General features: G+C 39.0%; 1 protein-coding gene across 1 annotated transcript in view; it reads left to right on the top strand.

The window, feature by feature from the left end:
• Window positions 1-1,557: 1,557 nt before the first annotated feature.
• LOC308695755 (NLR family CARD domain-containing protein 3-like) overlaps window positions 1,558-18,738 on the top strand; it is a 30,131-nt gene continuing 12,950 nt past the window's right edge. Inside the window, exons 1-4 of the mRNA XM_081373950.1 lie at window positions 1,558-1,612; window positions 3,212-4,997; window positions 5,260-5,433; window positions 6,274-6,447. Of these exons, the coding sequence (XP_081230076.1) occupies window positions 1,567-1,612; window positions 3,212-4,997; window positions 5,260-5,433; window positions 6,274-6,447 (2,180 nt within the window). The 5' untranslated portion in view covers window positions 1,558-1,566. The remainder of the gene's footprint in view (window positions 1,613-3,211; window positions 4,998-5,259; window positions 5,434-6,273; window positions 6,448-18,738) is intronic.

Here is an 18,738-nt window from a genome sequence, read left to right on the forward strand (position 1 = left end):
AGGGCCCCGGACCCCATACTCCCGGAGCACCCTCCACAGGCCGCCGCGAGGGACACAGTCGAATGCCTTCTCTAAATCCACAAAACACATGTGGACTGGTTGGGCAAACTCCCATGAACCCTCCAGCACCCTGTAGAGGGTATAGAGCTGATCCAGTGTTCCACGACCGGGACGAAAACCACACAGTTCCTCCTGAATCCGAGGTTCTACTATCGGCCCTATAATAAAAACAATAAAAAAAAAAGAAAAAAGAACAATTCTGCATCAAAGAGCGCTGAGATACTGTCTTTATACTCTAGTTTGGATCTTATTCAATCAAATGTGTGTCTTGATGGCCGCTTTCATCACGTGAATTCAGTAAAAAAGGGCTTTGTTACGTCACAACTGTTTCCAAATGTTTCGAAATTTCGATGGTTCGCTGTTGGGGGCCGATCCCAATAAACCTGTGTTTATGGTTTTTACCTGATCTCAGATCAGTTTTATAGTTTTGTAGACATTTTAATGAGATGTTTGTGTAATTTGGTGATGGACAACCCTGCCATTCAACAATCTAAACTATGTTTCCTGTACAACGGCGTTACTCACTGCTTAACTACTGTAGTAGTATGATGCATCGTCGAAGAAATCAACTAATTCTAGTGTCAAAATGATAAATCTGTCAGATAACTCGTTTAGAGTAACATTACTAGAGCATAGACTGCCTTAATGTTGAGACAACAAATGGCAAAAGTGTAAAAGGGAAAAATTTAAAACAGAGAATATGAGGTGGTAAAGAAATAGTTCCCTATCGTTCGGTCACTACAACGTACGTCTCCGTTCCCTCCCTCAGGGAGCGAAGGTTACCATTTGTAACTGAGACATTCCCTATCGTTCGGTCACTATGACGTACGTCGTGGTGAACGACGAATAGGATTCCTATTTGTCATTCACCACAACGTACGTCTTCGTTCTCTCCCTCAGGGAACGAGGGTTACCATATGTAACCGAGACGATTTTCACAATGACTTTTGGAAATTACAGGGTGAACTTGTGCTAAATATTTTGTTGCTAGGGTATTCATTGCCAGCATGTTTTGAGCGCTTATGTCATCATGTTAAGAGTGACACTACTTCAGATCTTTTTCTTTTTATCCTGCAGCTGTGAATCTGTGAAGGGTGATGGCGTCTGTTAAAGAGCTGCTGTTAAACTCACTGAATAAACTGGTAAAAGCTGAACAGAAGACGTTTAAGTGGCACTTAGAGAAGGATCATGAGTGTATATCAAAGTCTGAAATGGAGAAAGCAGATATCTTAGACACAGTGGATAAGATGGTAGCATGTTTTGGATCAGAAGAAACTGTGAACATCACAGTGAAGGTCCTGAGGAAGATGAACCAGAACAATCTGGCTGGGCAGCTGGAGAACAAACACAAGCAAAGTAACATTTAATTCACTCTGTAATGTGATTGATTGTTTACCAATTTAATGGTTTGACTTGAACTTTGCTCTGCTGATGTGTTTATGTGACTTATGTTTCCCAGTGAGTGATCCTCTCTCTCACACACACTCAAGTCAGGCTGAAGGCAATATGAAGACGTCTGCAGCTGTTGGAGCTCATTCAGAAGAGATCAGGGGTAAATAATCCCCGTCTGTACATGGAAACAAGAGAAAATAAAACAGAAAGCGACAATTAGCCAAGAAGAACAGCAGCAGATCTTATTCAAGTACATTTATTAGAACAGACTGTCTAGTCATATTTACGAATGGTTAAATGGTTTACAAGTTTCAAGTTTTTGAAATAAAACTTCTACAAGCAACTTCTACATATGCATAACCCTAATACAGTCTCATGTCTTGTTTGGTGTGCTAGATGTCAATGTTTGATCAAAAAGCTTTTCATTATTTGGTCAGCATGGCCTTAAAGGAATAGTTTACCTAAAAAGGATAATTCTGGCATTTACTCACCCTCGAGTGGTTTCAAACCTTTATGAATTTCTTTCTTCTGCTAAAACAAAGGAAGATATTTTGAAGAATGTCGGTAACCAAACAGTTGATGGGCCCCATTGACTTCCACAGTAGAAAAAAAAATACTGTAAAGACCACCCATTGGCCCAGCGACGGAAATCCAATGGTATGGGCAGAGGGATAATGCGTGTATGTTTTTTCAGTGCTCCAGTGAAGTTCACTTAATTTATTGAAATTTAGTTTCAATATTACTTTAGCTCAACACTTTATCTGTCTCTAATTTCAAATGCTAATCAAATTTAGATTGTGTTTCTTATTAAAAAATAGTCATAAATATTGATTATAAATTAATTAAGATCTTTGATTATTCAGAGTATCCCATACTTTCAATTATTCATTCATTAAGGGACCCGATGCTGCACAGCGTCACACGCCCCGGGTTTACGTGGATCTCACGGACACAGCCTCGCCAGTCTGATCTTGGTCAGAGGGTGCAGGGTTTGCTAATACCTCTTAAGTCGGTTGGCTACTGCTCACTCATACAAAAAAGTGTAGTTTATTTAGCCATTTCCATACAACTTGCCAAGTCAGTGATAGACAGAAATCAAAAGGTCTTCAGATGACGTGCCACTGCTCCGTTCATATATGCGCCTTTAGTTTGACCTATCCTGGACACAGAGCTGAGTTAGCACCAGCCTCCGCTTAGTCTAGTAAAATAATGATTTCAGAATAATGCAGAATAATTCAATGAAAAGGAAAAACAATAGATTCACAAGATACATCATATGTGATATATAGACAATCTCAGTGAACTTTTAGTGACTTGAGGAGGGAGAGGGGGATGCATATATAAACAAGGAGATAAGTTTGGACAAGACAATTTCCTGTGCTCTCGATCTTCTGTCCAGGGTGCGTTTTATTGCTTTATTGCACGGAGAGTTTTGTCTTAGCAGGAAAATCAGTTCTTAAAATACATTCATACAGGCTTGAATCAACTTGAGGGTGAGTAAATGATGACTGTTTTTTCATTTTTAAGTGAACTATTCCGAGTCCAATAGTGTCAATCTGATAAATACAATTCCAATCGCATTCAAGTATTAATCAAGGCATTTCCATCATTTATGTTGTCAACTTCACCATAATCAGTGTAAGATGTGCATATAAACACTATAGCAGTAAGAATGTGATTCATTTGAATATAGTAGAAGCAGGAATTTATGAAAAACACAATCACTTACTTTTTGCTGTTTTTCCCCTCATTCTAAAAGGCTCAACTGCAGATGATAGAGAAACTACTCTTTGTGAATACACAGAAACCAGCCGCAGACTGAAGGACAAATTAAAACCGGACTACGAGCGGATATTAGTTGGTAATTCACAGACGGGTCATCGGGAATACCTGAACAATATTTACAATAATTTATATGTGGTTGGGAATGAGACTGGAGGAAGAGTGAACGACCATGAAGTGATACAGATCGAATCAAATCACAACCGACTGACTGCCAAGGAGACAGCAATCAAGTGTAATGACATGTTTAAACGAAACAAAAAAGTACTGACGATGGGGATCGCAGGAGTGGGAAAAACTGTCTCTGTCAATAAATTCATCCTTGACTGGGCTGAAGGAAAAGAAAATCAGGAAATAACCTTCATTTTTCCTCTGCCATTCCGTGAGCTAAACCTTATTACAGAGAACCGCAGTCTCATGGAACTGCTTCATGAACACTTCTTTAGTGATCCTAAAGAACTGCCCTCTCTTCCTGAAGATGATGGTAAAGTCTTGTTCATTTTTGATGGACTGGATGAATGCCGGTTCCCTTTGAGCTATAAAGAGGGTGGCAGATTTACAGATGTTCACAAAAAAACAACAGTGAGTAAGATTATAACAAGCCTCATCAAGGCACATCTGGTTCCCTCTGCTCTCATCTGGATCACATCCAGACCAGCAGCAGCCAGTCCGATACCCCGAAACTACATTGATCAAGTGACAGAGGTGCGAGGATTTAACGATGAGCAGAAAGAGCAATACTTCAAAAATAACAGCAGTCCTGAGGTTGCTGGAAACCTCATCAGTCACATCAAGAAATCCAGGAGTCTGTACATCATGTGCCACATCCCCGTCTTCTGCTGGATCTCTCTTATTGTTCTTCAGCCTCTACTGGCTCGAAAGAGCAATGCCAAAACTCCCACAACTCTCACAGGGATGTACACAAGCTTCTTAATTTCTCAGAAGAAACAGATGGAAGAAAAATACTGTGATGAGTCCGAACCTAATTCCAATGCAGTGTCTTTTGAAAAGATTATTCTGAAGCTTGGGAAACTGGCCTTTCAACAGCTAGAGAAAGGAAACCTGATTTTCTACAAAGAAGATCTTGAGGAATGTGGACTAGATGTCAGTGAAGGATCGTTGTACTCTGGGTTATGCACTCGAATGTTTCAGGAGGAAAAGGATTCAACAAGAAATGTTTACAGCGTACATCTCAGCGTACAGGAATTCCTTGCTGCTCTTTATGTGTTTATGATGGGCAAAGATGAGAAAGCTGACCTATTTCTTCAATCCAGGAGAGAAAAACTGACATGGAAACTGTCCAAAAAGCCACTGTTTCAGCTTCATAATGCTGCAGTGAACAAAGCTTTGCAGAGTGAGAACGGGCACTTGGATCTTTTCCTTCGGTTCCTTCTGGGTCTGGAGTCCAATCAGAGTGACCTGAAGCGACTACTGCCAGGACTGGAACAGAAAACAGGGGACATGAAAAACACTGTTAACTATATCAAAAAGAAAATAGAGAAGGAGGAATCAGTAGAGAGGACCATCAATCTCTTCCACTGTCTGAGTGAACTGAAAGATGACTTTGTGGAGGAAATCCAGAAGAATCTGAGCTCAGGAAAACTTTCATCACAGAATCTCTCCTCTGCTCAATGGTCTGGTCTGGTGTTTGTGCTACAGATGTCAGAAGAGACTCAAAAGAAGTTTGAACTGCATAAATACAGAAGATCTGATGAAGCACTGGTGAGACTGCTGCCAGTGATCAAAAACACCAGAAGAGCACTGTAAGAGTCTCCTTTACATTCATTTATAAACACTGTTAGTCTTTTGTTATTGCCTTCATTTTAAATGGGTGACTTGCTGGCCTAGACTGTTCAGAAAAATTAATCAAAGTAATGTGTGTGAAAATAAATGCTGGTTTGATGTTTTATGAAGAGATAATTGTTTTGGCTTGGCTTAATACACTACAGTTAAAGGTTTTGTCAAACTCCAGTTTATAAACACTAATAAGCATTACTACTGCTCTTTGTTTTGTTCTCTACAAAGGCTACACAGCTGTAATCTCACAGCTCAGTCCTGTGAGAGTTTATCATCAGCTCTACAATCCTCAAACTCCTTTCTGAGAGAGCTGGACCTGAGTAACAATGACCTGCAGGATTCTGGAGTGAAGCTTCTTTCTGATGGACTGAATAATTCAAACTGTCAGCTGGAGATACTGAGGTGAATGTTTTTAAAATAATTAACTATGCTATAATCAGAGGGTGACTTAACCAGTAAGCAAGGTAAGCGGCCGCTTAGCACCGCTGATATTTTTCCATATTTATACAGACGTATGACCCACATGGACTGCATAAGTTTAAGAAAAATATTGTTTGGGGTGAGGGGAAGGGAATGGACTGTATGAAGATTGAATTTGCAACAGTTACTAAAAGTGTAAAATGCTTCTATTTCATGCATGATTTGCTTCTGACAGCACTTAACAAGCTAGCAGCACCATCTAGTGGCTGTGTGCAGGACACAGTTAGCATCTCAGCCAGGGTTCAAAATTAACACCACACACCAAATGGCGATTAACTGAAACGGAGTTACTTATCAGTTGGCTGGGATTTATTTATTTATTAATACTAACAATGCATTGTTGAGACAACAGGATATGGCTTAGTATGAATGTCAAATTGTGAAGGTTGTGATGTATTCATATAAATATACATTCTGACTGTAAGGACCAAGGTTAGAACTAGGCTGTGAGGGCTGAATATAGAAGGCTAATGATAAAGTCATTCCAAAACTGTAACTCCAGTTGTTCCAAGGGGTCAATACATAAAGCCAAGAGGGTGAGTGTTTCCCAAAAAGGCCAATTAAAAACATTTTGCAGGCCTAGACAGTTTAGAAAAATGAATAAAAGTAATGTGTATAAAAATAAATGCTGATTTGATGTTTTATGAAGAGATAATTGTTTTAGCTGTGCTTAATTCACTACAGTTAAAGGTTTTTTTTCAAGCTCCAGATTATAAACGCTAATAAACTTTACTACTGCTCTTTGCTTTGTTCTCTACACAGGCTACACAGCTGTAATCTCACAGCTCAGTCCTGTGAGAGTTTATCATCAGCTCTACAATCCTCAAACTCCTTTCTGAGAGAGCTGGACCTGAGTAACAATGACCTGCAGGATTCTGGAGTGAAGCTTCTTTCTGATGGACTGAAGAGTCCAAACTGTCAGCTGCAGACACTGAGGTGAATGGTTTTAAAATAATTAACCATGCTATAATCAGTGGGTGACTTAACCAGTAAGCAAGGTAAGCGGCCGCTTAGCACTGCTGATATTTTTCCATATTTATACAGACGTATGACCCACATGGACTGCATAAGTTTAATAACAATATTGTTTGGGGTGAGGGGAAGGGAATGGACTGTATGAAGATTGAATTTGCAACAGTTACTAAAAGTGTAAAATGCTTCCATTTCATGCATGATTTGCTTCTGACAGCACTTAACATGCTAGCAGCACCATCTAGTGGCTGTGTGCAGGACACAGTTAGCATCTCAGCCAGGGTTCACAATTAACACCACACCAAATGGCGATTAACTGAAACAGAGTTACTTATCAGTTGGCTGGGATTTTTTTATTTATTAATACTAACAATGCATTGTTGAGAGAACAGGATATGGCTTAGTATGAATGTCAAATTGTGAAGGTTGTGATGTATTCATATAAATATACATTCTGACTGTAAGGACCAAGGTTAGAACTAGGCTGTGAGGGCTGAATGTAGAAGGCTAATGATAAAGTTATTCCAAAACTATAACTCCAGTTGTTCCAAGGGGTCAATACAAAAAGCCAAGAGGGTGAGTGTTTCCCGAAAAGGTCAATTAAAAACATCTAAAAATGTCAAAGAGAAAATATGAGAACAACAAAAGCAAATGTCAGAAAATCACATAGAGCAAATAAATCAAATTAATTCACAGGAGACATTTACCGAAGACTGGACAGGTTGGTCTCAACATATCAAACACTAAGCAAAAAAACAGAGGAACCGAGCTACTTAAATACACTCACAGGAAATGAGGCACAGGTGAGAACAATAACACATGATACGATGGTGGGAAACTGAAATGAAACACAATGAGGGCCTCTAGTGGCCAAAACTAGTCAATAAACCTAACACTGACATGCTCTGTGTTTCAGAGTGAAGCATGGCACTGTATTCATTTACACACAAGCAACTCATGATCCTGTGTTTTCAGTGTGTCAGAGTGTCTCAGTTCACAGTAAATCAGTGGTCTCAACCTGAGCTCCTGGAGGGTCACTGTCCTGCAGAGTTTAAATCCTACCAGCTTCAAAACACCTGTCTGAAAGTTTTTAGTAATCCTGATGACTTTGCTGGATCAGATGTGTTTATTTCGGGTGGAGCTAAACTCTGCAGGGCGTTGGCCCTCGAGGAGCTGAGTTTGAGTCAACTGTAGTAAATGCTACTCCACATGAACTCCTGCAAGTGAGCTTGGGCCATGTCATGTCATTAAAGGTCTACGTTGTATCAGACTCTATTGACTTTTTTGCATTATGAACATTTACAGACCATGAAACTTTGACTTTTTATTATTAACAATTTCATATGCGGTCTGTGAACTGTGGTTTGTTCCCTATTTCTTAATATATTTACAATTTGTTATGGAGTTCTCTCCGAAAGTTCAGCGGAGAGAAAGTTTGTGTTGTGTGATAATGAGTAATGTTCGTACTAATGTAGTACATGTTTTTTTTTTTCCTTTTTTCCTTTCCTTTTGCGTTTTCTTTGTCCTTTCACTTAACCCTCTGGGGTCTGGGCTGTTTTTGGGGCCCTTGAGATGTTCTGACATGCCCTGACATTTGTGCTTTTTTCAGTTGCTTATAAACATATTAATGGCAAAGGTGTAAATTCACTCTATAAAGCACAAACAGGACTACAATAATATGTGAGCCATGTGTATGTACATGTTTTCATTTTTGAGAGAATAATATTTATGCATGGATATTGAAAAAAACTAAAAACTAAAATTTCTGAAATAAGGCCACAAAACACATAGTAAATATGTGTCAATAAGACTTTTGACTAATGGATGTCCTCGCCTAGAATTTTTTCTTCAAAATTATGTGAAAATAGTCTTGCTTTATCGTTCACATAAAACCATACATTGATTTAAATTGATGTAAAACAGGTTTTGCTTGGAAAGCCAATATGCGAGGGGGGCGTGAACGAGGAGTGGTTTACACCTTAGAATACAATGTCCCACCCACTCTGCATAATGATGAGTTATTCACTCAGGTGTGACAACTGACTGAGCCACAATGCAAGGACAAAAGATATATTTAGAAAAATACTTATATTGACCATTTAAGATTTTGCTTACATCTATCTTGTAAATATGTTTTGCTATTTTATTAAAAAGGTTACACTTACAACAATAATTACAATTTCAACAATATTTCAAGTGTACTCTTTCTTTGTAAAAAAAAAAAGATTATAGGCCTACATTTTATCTATGTATTCATTACTTTGAATATAGCCAACATTGGAACAGCTAACATCTTAGTTGATGACTTTATTTTTGACAAAAATAGTAGGCTATTTTATATATAGAAATTGCTAAACAAAAGCTTATTTGATGTGGCAGTATATTCTACAGTAAAAACTGTACCCAAATCTACTAAACAAAATGTTGTCTTTCATATTTCGCCTTACTGTAACGTTGTTTTCATGAAATATTAGTTCATATAAATGTTAATTTGCAGTTTAATACGTTGCTTATACAAATAGCCTACATTTTATTTCAACATATTTCAGTCGATTTTTACTCATCTCAGTATAGCAATACAGTTTGCTAAAACATCATCATTCATTCACACACGCTATTTAAATTTAACTTCTGGCAAAGATGAAGTTGACGATAGGCTTTTGACTCGCGATCTTCGCAGTAGGCTAGTGAACGCACCGGAGAAATGCACATTTATTAGGCTACATAGTTTTTTGTTTTGGATGGTTTTGTTTAGAACCAGCTTTCTGTAAATATATTTCACATTTTTTAGACATGTGAGGCTAGTAGGCTACGGTCTGGTTAATGATGATCTCCAGTTCAAGCACCTTATGTTGTGATTGCTAGCCTATATTTACTTTAAATCCACGAAATTTGTTAATGAAAAAATTATTAAAATTAAGATACAATCGATACGAAGATAGACAAAAGATACGAAATTCGTTTTACAGAAAGGATTTGTACTTTCTGTTTTGAGGTCTCTGTGAAAGTTTGAAAGTCTTTTAGTGCTTTTTTTAGAGCGCTTGCGTCCATAATGGAGAACTGTCACGTAATATTGTTTTTTGCCAGCTGTGGTAAACAGCGCACATCTATGCCGTTCATTCATTCATGAACAGAAACCCGAGAAGGAAAAACTTATTAGTATTCCTCAGCTCGTATTCCTCATTATTCCTCACAGCGCTGCGAGACGGTGTAAACAAGTAATGTTCTGAATAAACTTGTGTTTTGGTTTTCTTGAGCTGATATGGGGGCGTTCACAGGATTGCGCAGATTACCTCAGCCATTTGCGTTTGAATAGCGCGCGCTCTCCGTGGGCGGAGTCACATTACATTTGAATTAGCTCTAATGAGGTCGACTGGAATCGCTCTCTTTTAATACAGATTTCACAAGATGAGAATATTTGTTTTTTATATAAATTACTTCATTTAAAAGAAGAGAATTCAAGCTTCATGCCTGTGTGTCTGTATGTCTGTTTGACTGAGTATTCACTGAGTTATAGCTCATTTTCGGACGTGTTTCAGAATGAACTACACTGGCAGAGAGAAGGCAGAACTCGCCTCGTATTTATTTTTCTTTATTTGGCAAAAAGCACAACACTTTGTTTTTATTGTGAGTATACACAAAAATAATACACATTTAACAGAATCGATTGATGTATGAAACTTGTTTTTAAAATCAAAGTCAAAAGAGTATTTTCGGGTCTCAATTCAACTCATAAGGAAAAAAGCGAGCAGATCACGCCGGCGTGATTGTCGACCTCTGAGGGTTAATCTCAGAATCTCAGATATGTCAAGACAGAAGAAAGTCACACTATTCATGTTTTCATCATGTATCTTTTAGTTGTTGTTGTAACTAATGTCCACTAGCTTACTCAATGCTCAGTCAGGAGGTTCATGTGTTCATTTTACCAGTTGGAATGTCAAAGGTTTAAACAATGTAATCAAACACAGGAAGATGATGTCACATTTAGAACATTTAAATACTCTTTTTTTTTTTTTTTTTTTTTGCAAGAGACCCACTTAAAGATCATGCTAGATTTTAGTAAGAAATGGATTGGACAAGTTAATCATTCTAAAGTTGTCAGTAAATCTAGAGGGGTGGCAATTATTATCAACAAGTGTATTCTGTTTTCTCCTTCACAAACCTTAGTAGATCCCGGTGGTAAATATGTTATTGTTTCAGGCCTTCTTTATGGTTTAAATGTGACTCTGGCTAATATATACGCACCAAACTTTTATTCAGGAAATATTCTCTCTACTCCCTGACCTAAACTCAAACAAAGAAGGAAGATCCTGAAATTTAGAAAAAAAGACTCAAATTTCAATCTGATTTTAATGTTATCAACTCATCAGGCAGAAAAGTTATTGCTGAAGACTAAACATGCATTTTTTTTTAAAATGGTGACAAGCCAAGTAAACTTCTTGCGCTTCAGTTAACCCTCTGGGGTCTGAGGTGTTTTTGGAGTCCTTGAGATGTTATGACATGCCCTGACATTTGTGCTTTTTTCAGTTGCTTATAAACATATTAATGGCAAAGGTGTAATTACACTCTATTTAGCACAAACAGGGCTACCATAATATGTGAGCAACATGTATGTACATGTTTTCATTTTTGAGAGAATAATGTTTATGCATGGTTATTGAAAAAACTAAAAAAGAAAGTTTCTGAAATAAGGCCACAAAACACAAAATACTAAATATGTGTCAATAAGACTTTTGACTAATGGATGTCGTCGCCTAGCCCTAGAGGTTTTCTCCAAAATGATGTGAAAATCTATCCTGCCTAATCATTCACATAAGACACAATAATACATTATTTAAAGGAACACTCCGACTTTTTGGGACTTTAGCTTATTCACAGTATCCCCCAGAGTTAGATAAGTCCATACATACCTTTTTCATTTCTGTGCGTTCTGTAAGTGTTATTTGACGCACCCACCGCTAGCCTAGCTTAGCACAAAGACTGGATGTAAATGGATAATGGTAGCATACTAATCCCAATAAGTGACAAAATAATGCAAACATTTTCCTATTCACATGTTGTGATCTGTATAGTCACAGCGTGTACAAATAGCAAGGCTATATGAGACAGAGACCATATTTAATCATATAAATACTGGGAACTATAGTCTCACTAGGCGTAGGACACACAGCTAATGTTACTTGGGCGGAGTGATTAGCGCAGCACACGAGACGCCCTGTGGTGAGGAGCAGAGAGTTCGCTCAGAGTTGGAGTAATAGAGCCAGCAATTACTAGATAGTAAATTTATAGTTTACAATCATGGGTGTTCGCTGTATTGTAAAGAGCTGCAACAATAAACAGTGGAGACCAGGTAATACTACGATGTCTCATAGAATTACAACCAAAAATGCTGACCTGATGACTTGATGTCTCAGGGGTAGTGAGAGAGGAAAAACTTCTGCAGATTTAGGCATGTTTGGCTTGCCATATTGGCACCAAAATGCTTCCATACTGCAAACATTTTTCACACGCATCTAGGTACTTTAGACCCAGGAAGTGTGGCTGTCAAGTCTGAATCTTCAGCATGAGAACACACCATTACAGTAGGAACTCAGCATGAGAACACACCATTACAGTAGGAACTCAGCATCATTTTCAGAGTATAAAAGCCCTCTCTCCGATGTAGCGATCAACATCTGTCCTCCCCTGGGGCCCTGAATGAAATGCCTGGTCCCTCATGAGAAGGACCAAAATCCCATTCAAAGCCTCGACGGCACACGGCACGCTGAGCGGCTCAAACCTTTACGAGAAAGGGGAGACGAACAACGTGCCGACGTGGTCATGCACTCATGAGAGAACATGAACCACCCATGAACGCAGTCTCAACACACTGATTAGGCATGTGAAACAGCGATCATGGCCGTCAACCAGGCATACAAGACAGTGAACGTGACCATCGCTGGCACACGGCACGCTGAGCGTTCAAGCCCTCAGGCAAGACGAACAACGTGCCGACGTGGTCATGCTCTCATGTAGAGAGCACAAACCACCCACGAACACAGTCTCAGCATGTTTGTGATGCGCTAGAGAGGAGTGGGAAGCTCGTGTGGGTCTTTCACCTGGCGAGACGTTCCGCACTGTAACCCTCAGATCACCAATGTTATTTGCCAAAGTAGCCCTCTCCTGGTGCACCAGAAGAGAAACTAGATCGGGAAACAAGCAAAGGGACTCACCTCATAGAGGCACGCGAGTCTTGATCTTGACCGCGCATCTTGAGCGCCGAATGACGCGCGCTGGGTTGCCGTGACAACCCACGCTGTCAACCGGCGCTCGACGGCACACGGCACGCTGAGTGGCTCGAGCCTTTAAAAAGGGGAGACGAACAACATGCCGACGTGGTCATGCACTCCTGAGAGAACATGAACCACCCACGAACACAGTCTCACACACTGATTAGGCATGTGAAACAATGAATGTGACCGTCATATGAGGACAGGAAACGATCGCATCCAGAAACACACGAGTGAAACGTCATCCTGAAAAGGACGCGATCTTCACTCGTGTTGCTCTTTCAGGAAGAAAGTACTCTCTTCATTGTGCTGAAGCACACAGGGACCCAACGCGGCAACAAAGCGGGGAAACTGCAAGCCCGCTGTGCGCACTCAACCGTTTACCAGCTGTGAAAACAGCTTTTGAATTAACAAGTGTGTAGACGCAGCCGGCAGACAGGAAATCGCGCGGTCGCTGAAACGCCGTCACGCCAACACAGAGAGATCCCTTCCCGAAACAGCAGACTCGTAGAGCGTAAGATAGATACAATCTTAAAGCTCATTCACTCAGAGAGGACACAATCGGTCGGCTCCGAAGCAAAAAGCACTATGCATGCGTTGCTTCCGTATTTTATACCCGCGCTGATAGGCGGGCTGCGGAATGCAAGTCCTGCATGCCAATTTCATTGGCTCGTTTTAATTCACTCGTAGGCAGTTGGTCTCCCTAGCGTGATCCCAATTCGTCAGGGAACTCCCCGACGACACGTTGGAGTTCCCAGGACGAAAGGGAACTATATTTAACATATGAGCAAAAATTGGCAAACAAAAGCTTATTTGAGGTGGCAAATATTTTACAGTAAAAATTTATAATCTATCCAAAACTAGTCAACGAAATGTCTTTCGTTTATATAAGAAATATAAATGTAAATTTGCAGTTTAATATGTTGCTTATACAAATACATTTTATTTCAACATATTTCAGTCGATTTTTACTCATCTCAGTATAGTTTGCTAAAAGCGGATCATTCATTCACACAGAAACGTGATTCAAATTTAAACTGTCTTTTTGCGAGTTGTGGTAAACAGCGTGCATATTTGGCATTCATTCATTCATTCACACACACACAGAAACGCGATTCACTTGAGAATAAAAAAAACTACTACAGTATTTTATCCGTTGCTCCTCGAAATACCAGCACCTCTGAGGTACATTTACCATTACTATTATTACGATAGTAGGCTATTATTCCTCACAGTGCCGTGAGACAGTATTAACAAGTACAATGATCTGAATAAACTTGATGTGTTTTCTCGAGCTGATATGGAGGCGTTCACAGTTTGCACGGATGCCTCAGTCATTTGCGTTTGAATAGCGCACGCTCTCCGTGGGGGGAGTCACATTAAAACTAATTAGCTGAGAAGAGAACGACTGACATCTCTCTCTTTTCATACAGATTACATAAACTGAGAATATTAGTTTTTTATTAAAATTACTTCATTTAAAAGAAGAGATTTCAAGCTTCATGCCTGTGTGTCTGTATGCCTGTTTGACTGAGTATTCGCTGAGTTACAGTTCATTTTCGGACGCGTTTCGAATTGACTACACTTGAGGAGGCAGAACTCGCATCATGTTTATTTTTCTTTATTTGGCGAAAAGCACAACACTTTGTTTTTATTTTGAGTATACACAAAAAAAACCACACTTAACAGGATTGATCGACTGATGTATAACAGAAGCATATAAGGTAAAAATTAATATTAGTATTTTGATTCTTTTTTTATCGCGCCGGCGCGATAGCCGACCTCAGGGGGTTAAAGGAAAAGTCAGCTAATCATTTTTTAACCCTCAGAGGTCGACAATCACGCCGGCGTGATCTGCTCGCTTTTTTCCTTATGAGTTGAATTGAGACCCGAAAATACTCTTTTGACTTTGATTTTAAAAACAAGTTTCATACATCAATCGATTCTGTTAAATGTGTATTATTTTTGTGCTTTTTGCCAAATAAAGAAAAATAAATACGAGGCGAGTTCTGCCTTCTCTCTGCCAGTGTAGTCCATTCTGAAACGTGTCCGAAAATGAGCAATAACTCAGTCAAACAGGCATACAGACACACAGGCATGAAGCTTGAATTCTCTTCTTTTAAATGAAGTAATTTATATAAAAAACAAATATTCTCATCTTGTGGAATCTGTATTAAAAGAGAGCGATTCCAGTTGACCTCATTAGAGCTAATTCAAATGTAATGTGACTCCGCCCACGGAGAGCGCACGCTATTCAAACGCAAATGGCTGAGGTAATCTGCGCAATCCTGTGAACGCCCCCATATCAGCTCGAGAAAACCAAAACACAAGTGTATTCAGAACATTACTTGCTTACACCATCTCGCAGCGCTGTGAGGAATAATGAGGAATACGAGGAATACAAGCTGAGGAATACTAGTAAGTTTTTCCTTCTCGGGTTTCTGTTCATGAATGAATGAACGGCATAGATGCGCGCTGTTTACCACAGCTGGCAAAAAACAATATTACGTGACAGTTCTCCTTTATGGACGCAAGCGCTCTAAAAAAAACACTAAAAGACTTTCAAACTTTCACAGAGACCTCAAAACAGAAAGTACAAATCCTTTCTTTAAAACGAATTTCGTTTTGTATCAATTGTATCTTAATTTTAATAATTTTTTCATTAACAAATTTCCTGGATTTAAAGTAAATATAGGCTAGCAATAACAACATGAGGTGCTTGAACTGGAGATCATCATTAACCAGACCGTAGCCTACTCGCCTCACATGTCTAAAAAATGTGAAATATATTTACAGAAAGCTGGTTCTAAACAAAACCATCCAAAACAAAAAACTATGTAGCCTAATAAATGTGCATTTCTCCGGTGCATTCACTAGCCTACTGCGAAGATCGCGAGTCAAAAGCCTATCGTCAACTTCATCTTAGCCAGAAGTTAAATTTAAATCGCGTGTGTGAATGAATGATGATGTTTTAGCAAACTGTATTGCTATACTGAGATGAGTAAAAATCGACTGAAATATGTTGAAATAAAATGTAGGCTATTTGTATAAGCAACGTATTAAACTGCAAATTAACATTTATATGCCCTAATATTTCATGAAAACAACGTTACAGTCAGGCGAAATATGAAAGACAACATTTTGTTTAGTAGATTTGGGTACAGTTCTTACTGTAGAATATACTGCCTCGTCAAATAAGCTTTTGTTTTGCAACTTCTATATATAAAATAGCCTACTATTTTTGTCAAAAATAAAGTCATCAACTAAGATGTTAGATGTTCCAATGTTGGCTATATTCAAAGTAATGAATACATAGATAAAATGTAGGCCTATAATCTTTTTTTTTTACAAAGAAAGAGTACACTTGAAATATTGTTGAAATTGTAATTATTGTTGTAATTGTAACCTTTTTAATAAAATAGCAAAACATATTTACAAGATAGATGTAAGCAAAATCTTAAATGGTCAATATAAGTATTTTTCTAAATATATCTTTTGTCCTTGCATTGTGGCTCAGTCAGTTTCACACCTGAGTGAATGGCTCATCATTATGCAGAGTGGGTGGGACATTGTAATTTCAGGTGTAAACCACTCCTTGTTCACGCCCCCCTCGCATATTGGCTTTCCAAGCAAAACCTGTTTTACATCAATTTAAATCAATGTATGGTTTTATGTGAACGATAAAGCAAGACTATTTTCACATAATTTTGAAGAAAAAATTGTAGGCGAGGACATCCATTAGTCAAAAGTCTTATTGACACATATTTACTATGTGTTTTGTGGCCTTATTTCAGAAATTTTAGTTTTTAGTTTTTTCAATATCCATGCATAAACATTATTCTCTCAAAAATGAAAACATGTACATACACGTGGCTCACATATTATTGTAGCCCTGTTTGTGCTTTATAGAGTGAATTTACACCTTTGCCATTAATATGTTTATAAGCAACTGAAAAAAGCACAAATGTCAGGGCATGTCAGAACATCTCAAGTTCCCCAAAAACAGCCCAGACCCCAGAGGGTTAAAAACCTTTGCCCATACCTACAATAATGAACACAATGAGAGAAGAGCTATAATTATCCTTTTCCACAGAGGAGAATGGCAAGACCCCTGGGCCCGATGGGTTCCCTGTGCAGAAAGATGTTTTCTCAAACATTTAAAATGCGCTCCTAAACATGTTATTAGACTCCATTAATAATGACTGCCTCCCTCCAACCCTTCGTCAGTCTTGTATTTCTCTGATTTTGAAAAAAGACAAAGACCCACACGAATGTGGTTCATACAGGCCAATCAGTCTTTTGAACAGAGATGTAAAGATACTGGCTGAATGCTTCCAAAGCGTCTTGAGTTTATTTTACTGGCAATCATACGCAACTGCCAAACAGGTTTAATTCAAAACAGACTACGGTGGTCTCATAATTTAAGAAGGCCATTGAATATAATTTATTCCTCTAATTCTCACCCATCAGAGGCTCTACTGAACGCAGAGAAAGTCTTTGATCGGGTGGAATGGGATTACCTTTTCTGTGTGCTACAGAAATTCGGTTTTGGTAACACTTTCATATCCTGGATAAAACTTTTATATTCCTTCCCAATATGTTCAGTATGTAATATTAGCGTAGCCTTCTTATGATTTAACAAGCACATCAGGATTTATGGGAAGTGTTCCCGGTTTCGGCTGACCTAATCTTTGCAGCCTAACATTGAATTATAGAAGTCTATAATTTGTTATGTGTATACTAGGCCAAAGATATGTGTTTTTAGTCTAGATAAGACTCCATTAATAATGGCTGCCTGCCTCAAACCCTTCGTCAGTGTGACAAATCTGTCTGACAGTCACCGCTGAGAGAGCAGCACTGGCACGCACACACAAACACACTTGGATACATACCCCATTCACTCTCCATTCCCGTCCTCACATGTTTTTTTTGTCATCGGCAACGTGGGTGCACACGCCGGTCCGTTGGCTCACGGACATTTCTCCACACCACATTTCCCTTCAGTCCAGTAGCATACCCGATCATTTCACACATACACACATCGTCCGTGTCTTGTATTTTGTTCGCGTGTCTTCGTTCGTTTGTTTGTTTTCTTGTATGTGCGTAGTCAGACTTGCGACGGGTAACTGCTGCGTCGGCCAAACTGAGCAGATGAAGAGCGGATACTTATGACATAATAGTTGGGGCGCGCCGGCGCAGTGCCGCCAAATTGTTACAATTGTCTTGTGATTAGGGGGGATTATATGTGAATTAAGGCCATGTCCACACTAATACGTTTTCGTTTGAAAACGCATCTTTTTCTCTCCGTTTTGGCCTTCCGTCCACACTGAGACGGCGTTTTTATTAAGGAAAACGAAGCTTTTTGAAAACGCACTCCAAAGCGTATACATTTGAAAACGCCGTTTTTGCGTTGTAGTGTGGACTGTGAAACCGGAGGGATTTAAAAACGATGACGTAAATTTAGTCATGTGACGCATATTGTACCAATAAATATTCGTGTTTATACCTATGGTTTATACCAGTATTGTGCCTGTTATGTGCTATTCACTTTCACACTGTTGCTAAAAATATTCTACATTGCACACTCTTCATATCAGTCCTGCAAAGATGACAGAATTTACTCACATTTGCTGTCCTGAGGTAATACATGAGAGCAGTCGCGTTTTAGACCAAACATAGTGTCTGCGTGCGACCTGGACGCATCAGTGAATGGTGAGATATTTTACTAAATAAAATGATCCTGTCAGAAGAATTGCGCGATAACTTCATTATTTATTTTTCCATCTGAATCATATCAGTGAGCATTTGTGGGGTTTTACACATGCGCAGTAAAGGTGAATTTGGCGTTTTCAGGCGTTTTTCAAAAGTTTCTCATCCACACTGAAACGTCCAAAGACGCTTGAAAACGCTAGTGTGGACGGAGAGCGTTTACAAACGAAAATGCCGTTTTCAAATGTATCCGGATTAATGTAGACGTAGCCTAAGT

This window comes from Scardinius erythrophthalmus, assembly GCF_964197995.2.
Source record: "Scardinius erythrophthalmus genome assembly, chromosome: 9".
Lineage (NCBI taxonomy): Eukaryota > Metazoa > Chordata > Actinopteri > Cypriniformes > Leuciscidae > Scardinius > Scardinius erythrophthalmus.